This window comes from Quercus robur, chromosome 11 (assembly GCF_932294415.1).
Source record: "Quercus robur chromosome 11, dhQueRobu3.1, whole genome shotgun sequence".
Classification (NCBI taxonomy): domain Eukaryota; kingdom Viridiplantae; phylum Streptophyta; class Magnoliopsida; order Fagales; family Fagaceae; genus Quercus; species Quercus robur.
Window position 1 is genome coordinate 11,620,010 of NC_065544.1, and position 6,285 is coordinate 11,626,294.

The 6,285-nt window shown below is 35.6% G+C and overlaps 1 protein-coding gene across 1 annotated transcript; it reads right to left on the minus strand.

Annotated features, from left to right (window-relative positions):
• Nucleotides 1-482: 482 nt before the first annotated feature.
• Nucleotides 483-5,178, minus strand: LOC126705595 (uncharacterized). The gene is made up of 5 exons (XM_050404674.1): nt 4,861-5,178; nt 3,367-3,927; nt 1,904-2,351; nt 1,608-1,685; nt 483-853 (listed from the first exon to the last, which is right to left on the minus strand). The coding sequence occupies exons 1-5, from the start codon at nt 4,866-4,868 to the stop codon at nt 800-802; spliced, it is 1,149 nt and encodes a 382-aa protein (XP_050260631.1). The 5' UTR covers nt 4,869-5,178; the 3' UTR covers nt 483-799.
• Between the last annotated feature and the right edge of the window lie 1,107 nt (nt 5,179-6,285).

The window sequence follows — 6,285 nt, forward strand, 5'->3', positions numbered from 1 at the left end:
TTGTAAAATAGTGTATTAAAAATAAATAAAGTAATTTTTTGATGTGTTAAAATGACATTTTTTTAACACAACTAATGTTAATGCTCTAACACTGTGGGCCAAGATTTTATTGGTTATAAATGTGTGTGTATGTGTATTTTATGCTCTACCTTATGCTTCACTGATCACAACCAATCACAACTTGTCACGTATTCTTTTATCTTTTCTAATAAATAATTAAAGTGTTTAAAAAGAAAATGATAAAAAAAAAAGAAAGAAAAGAAAGATCACACACATGATGGAAGCCAAAAATGGGAAATCCATTTCTATTCATACATGTATTCTTATAAAATTGGGGAAAAAAAAATCTAAAACCACAGTTTTTTGTAATAATTTTAGTAGAGTTTCACCGGAAAGTAAGCTTATGTGAAAATGATTGGACATACTATTACACAGACTAGTTGTAGTAAAAAAAAAAGTGGTAAATGCTGTGGTCTAAGAGCTACTCATGAAATTACTGTCTTTTTATAGGCAACCGGGATCAAAATATTATGACATCTGATCTACCAGAAAATTAAGATGTCACCTTTTCTTTTCTTTTTTCTCTCTCATTCATTCTTTCCTGTTCCTCAACCTCTAGGATGATATCATTAACAGCAACTCAGTGATACATAAGTATGGGGGCAGGTGAATTGCAAAAAGTGGTTGGTGGACCCTACCCCACCAACTATAAACCAACAAACAGGCACCAGCTTTGTTGAGACTTGAGAAGGCCCCCCAAAACTTTTTCTCAAGCAGAATTGAATAAAAAATTTCACTACTACTCAGATTCACTGTCCAAGCTCTCCATTCCTTTCAAACCCCTTCGCTTTTGCTGCATATGCCATCCACAAGCAAAAAACACAAAATTGTCTTAGTCTGCTACAATTTTTTTTTTTTTAAATTTATAATAATATAAAGACATTTAATCCAAGCCACTTTTTCAATAATATAAGAACAAAATCATATTAAGATTATGCCTTGAAAACAGCACCACAATTCTTAAACGCTAGCTAACTGTAACACCACTTTGCCCATATTGCTTCTCTTCAATAAAGAGTTGGGTTTTTTTTTTTTTTTTAGTTAATAAACTATGAAGGGTTGATTTGCAAAAGCATTTTGAAATGAAATAAATAAATAAAAGTAAATGGAATTTCCATCAAGGAAAGTGGATGGAAAGAAACACAAAAAGTCAAGCACGTGATTGTCAAGAATGAGATATTTTATTTTTTATTTTTATAAACTCAAAGTAAATGATTGTGCAGAATAGGTCAATGAAAATCAATCAGCCCAAATTGTAATTAGAATTATTAGTTTATGACCGGAGGGAGGAATGGCATCTAATACCCCCTCATTGTAAGGACTTCAATGCCTAAATGAGAATCCAAGAACAATTGTAACTAAATTACCCCTCAAGGTCTATGCATCTAAAGTTTAAAGCAGTAATTGCATAGTAACTAAAATACCCCTCAAGTTGAAAATTTTAAACAAATTTTTTATAAATACAATTTGTAAAAAGAACTTTTGGTAAATAACTATGGGCCAAACAAAAGCAAAGGAGGAATACAACCAAGAAAGGGCATCTATACCTTCTTCACATTTTTCTTCTCCCTAACCTCATATCGATTCCTTGTCAAGTCAGATAGCCACATCCCTGGAAAACAATACTGCCAAAAAGCACAGTAACCCACAAATTATTTTTCTTATCTAACCAATAAACAAGATTATATATATATATATATATATATATATATATATACAATATATGGACAAAATAAATTTTGGAATGGTAAGCAACAAACAAAAGATAGCCACTCAAAATAAAAACAGATTAGATTAGATTATTATTATTATTGTTTGTTTGTTTGTATGTTTCTATGTATACCTGTAGAGCTTTATCAATGTTCTTGGCTCTTTTCTTGGGTCTTTGAGGGAGCTTTGTGCCTTTCATTGCAAGGAAATCATCTTCTTTTTCCTTTCTTGAGAGAGCAACGTAAATTCTAGGCCACTCAATCACTTCAGCATTCAACTTTTCTCCTGCTCCTCCAGCCAGTGGAGCAGCAGTGTTAGTGGCCCCAGCAGCTTCCTGTTCTGGTTGTGATGCTTGATGAGCAGAAGCAGAATCAACATGGTTCATTCGATCAGTGGCTAGTAAAGAAGACCCATTTGGCTTATTATCATCTTTTGCCGAAGACATCTTTCTATCAAGTTTTTCAGGAGGAGGAGATCGTTTCCCAGCTACCATAGATCTAGAGATGACCCTGCTGCTACTGCTAGTACCGTTTCTTGATGGTGATCCATTTCCACCACAACCAGATCTCTCATCTAAGTTCCTGAGCATGGCCAAAAAATGATGATGAAGTCTAAAACTTTTTGGCTTGGACTTGGAGAGTAGATCAAGTTGTGGAACTACTTTATAAGACCAGATAAATGGAAAGGAAGACAACAGAAAAGACAGAAGTGCATATAATCATGCTAAACTAAAGACTAAAGACTACTCCATATCATGGTAATTGCCAAAAAATAAAAAAGTTCAGATAATTTTTTTTATAAACAGTACAAATTCCAATAGAGAAAAAGCAAGGAAAACGATTTTCAAAGAGATGGTGTCCTTTCAAGTTTAAAGATGAGGACTGGGAGGACCCTGATGGGGCTCAAAGCAATGATCTGTCTTAATAATCACAAGAGGCAGGTAGAACATAAAAGGGGATTAATGGGTGATACCCTAAAACCCCATTAACATTTAGTCAAGAAAAAAAATATTGGAAAGCAAAGAAAAACTACAGGGGAAGGGGGAGGACTAAGGATTGGACTTCTTGGATACCCACTAAAGAAAGAAAGCTGATAAAAGATGTTAGAGATTTCTCCAAGCCCCATCTTTTGAGGGGTACAAAGGTAAATTAGCTAAAGTGTGTTCTTTTCAACTACTAGTAAAGAATAAGATTGAATAGAAGCAGAAACAATAACAATAACATTAACAACAGCAACATAGTTTCTCAGATCCTGGAGCAAAATGAACAAAGCAAGCAAACATATGATTCCATCAAAATTCAAAATTTCTCACATAAAGCACCCAAAAAAAAAAAGACTCAATCTTTTAAATCAAACTAATGAACAATCCTATATAAAAGCATAGCATGAATAATGGACTATTTTTAAAAAAAAGAACTACAAACACCAAGACTAGCAGTAATAGAGGTGACAAGATCCACAAATAATCTTAACTAATAAATATGCATTATATACATATTGGAAAAAGAAAACAAAAGGAGATAAAAAGAAAAAAGAGAGAGGAACAAACAAGAAGAAGAAGAAGAAGAGAGTCCAGAAGAAAGGTAATACTAATACCTGTTCGAAAGAAAGGCAGAAGCTTCCCTTCTGGGTCTGCTGGCATTAGAAGCAGAAGTGGAAGGAAGAGGAGGTGGAGGTGGTGGCATACTTGTGGAGGAAGATTTTCTCTGAGCCTTGATAGCAGCTGAGGATGAAGATGATGAGTCATCAGTGAGAGCTCGGATCTCAGCCCTTGAGACCCTTGCTTTCTTTCTTTGCCCCCACTGCAAAAGCATATCACCTCCACAAGCACCAGTACCTCCACAGTTGCTGGGGCTAGCACTGGGACTTGGGGTCTGTTGGTTCTTTGGTGGTGGTGGAGAATCATGGTTGTTCTCTGATTGAGGAGAAGTGGGTGTTGCAGTTGAAGCCTCAATATGATGGCTAGGATGGTCTTGGGTTCTTGATGGGGATCTGAATCTAAATCCTTTGCCATCCAGAGTTGAACAACTAGTAGTGCTGCTACTCACAATTGCTGCTTTTGTACTAGTACCGTTATTAGTTTGTAGAATTCTGCCATTGATGTTGGTCTTTTTTCCATTGCTCAAAGGAAGACAATCTGGGCTGACTCTCTGATATCTGTCAAACCAAACAAATAAAATAGCATCAGAATATTACAGAAATGTACTAAAATCAAACCCAAATAGAAGCAGACACATTCCAATTCATCACAAAAACGAGTGTTTATAAGAAGATCTGATGGCATAGCGTTTGGAAATAACAAAGACAGCAAATTTGCCATTCCCAACTACTACTCAATTGCTGTAAACTGTATTTTGGCAACCATTCAATTCAACATTCGGCTTAAGAAGAATATTAAGGTAAAGAAAGCACCCAACACTAATTTGCATAAGAAATTGCCAGATTTTTAACAATTTTGGTAAAACATGATAGACTCGAAACTAATAATAACATCTTGGGATGGAAATTCATATGGGGACATAAGGCCACAATGAATCCTCTTGCAACAAAATCCAACAAAGAGACCTTCTTGGATCAGCTATGACTCTCAGTCTCAATCTGATTGGCATCTCCGTGAATCCAATCCACGCTCACACAGACTGTGAGAGAGATTGAGAGGGTCCTCCTTGTGCTTTATGCAAGTGAAAATCTTTGCATTCATTGAAGAAAATCAAAAAAAGAATCAACTTAGATTCCGACCCATTATTTCTTTCCCATAGAATCTGAGGCATTGATCCTTGGGCAACCATTTTCATCAAAAAAACAGGCCGATCTCGGACAACATTCAAACCAACAAAACAAAAGCAGCAAAATACACCTCAGTCAATTGTCAGGAACAACAGGATCCACGAACCCATTTCACAATCAGATAAAAGAACCAAAAGGTAAAGGAAAAACAAGAACCAAAAACCAAAAAAACAAAAAGGAAAGAAAGAAACTTTAATTCATCTCAAAAAGCCTCAAGCAATGGCCATATATTGTGGTACTTGTTGTTATATGAACAGAGAGAAACAGAGAAAGAGGAAGAGGAAGGGAAATCTGGAGGCAGACCTCATCATTATATGTGTAATATATGTAACACAGAGAATGAATATTGCTGAGACAAGTTCCTTGATTGATCCTTCAACTACTCACTGAATCAGCTTTTTGGAACATGTATGTATGTAAGTTGTTGACAATGAAAATCATCAATCAGATAATGATGTAGTCATTCGCTCATTAAATTTATGAAACAATGGCAGAGATAGAGGAATACAGAGAGTACACCCAGAAGAGAAAACAACAAAATAGAGAAGATGAAGAAGAAGAAGAAGGAGAAGGAGAAGAAGAAGAAGACCAACAGTGAGAGATTGGGGGGCAATAAGACGAGACATATAATATTAAGTAGGGGATGTGGAAGTGAGTGGGACTCTGCGAGGTTTTTCTTTGTTTATTAATCAACTGAATTTACTAAAACACCCCCCTTATTGTCTTCCTTATCTACCCACTTTGCCACTTACTTGGTCTGGTGTATGTTATGTCGCTATGTTTATGCCCACATCTTCCTTTTTTTTAGTCTTGCAACTTCCCAACATTAGGGTTACAACATCCAAGTTCAAACCCAACCCGTACGTTGGTTCTCATAGTAGGTCCTACTATTCTGTTTTTTGAGAAGGAGGTCCTACTAATTTAAAGTATAGTAGAATTCGCCGTTTATATGACCGGAGAAAGTGTTAGGTTGATACATTTCATGAATATTGACTGAATAATTTTCTTGTAGTTTTTTAGTTGCCTTTGGATCAAGATATTGGTATTTGCTTAAAACCAACAATACAAAGTTTGAATTATTAATGTCATTGTTTAGATATAAAAGAACAATGTGCGATTACATTGCTGTGAACAATAGTGGGTCGCTGGTTACACTTGATTCTTAACCAAGTTATAATGCATGTCTCTTCACCGCCACTATTTCCACCATTTAAAAGGTTTTTTTTTTTTTTTTTTGGGTTGTAAATACCTCATTTTAACTTCTAAAACTAAAGCCCCTAGTCCTCAATGACAACATTGAAGGGAGTAAGTATCAAGCAAGTAACATGTATGGTTGCACAAAATATTTCAAAAAGCCCTACTCCTGCGTACACGTGCCTCATCCCTACGTACATAGTCTCAAGGTCTTGCACACAGGGTTAATCCTTGCATACACATTAGAGAACCTTATAAAGGAAGTTTTTGAAGAAAAATGGGAATATGTGAAAAACCCTAGTCCGATACTATTGCGGAGTGATTTTGCACCCATTTCTCAACTATAGAAAAGAGGCTTTGGTCTTTGGGCTAAACACACATAGGAAGAAAAAAATCATTAAAGACACTTAAAAGAGAGTAAAGACTGGGTATGCTTAAGGCTTCCAACGGGCTTTTGGCACTCTCTTCTTGAGTGGCTTTGATCCTTCGAGTTAATTTTGTCACTAGCACACTTATGCTCTACTTCGTATAGAG

Excerpts from the sequence above, each read along its gene's own strand:
- LOC126705595 (XM_050404674.1), bottom strand. Across the intron at positions 1,686-1,903 it reads ACATTGATAAAGCTCTACAG|TATTGTTTTCCAGGGATGTG; the intron begins GTATACATAGAA and ends GCTTTTTGGCAG. Across the intron at positions 854-1,607 it reads AGAAGAAAAATGTGAAGAAG|CAAAAGCGAAGGGGTTTGAA; the intron begins GTATAGATGCCC and ends TGGCATATGCAG.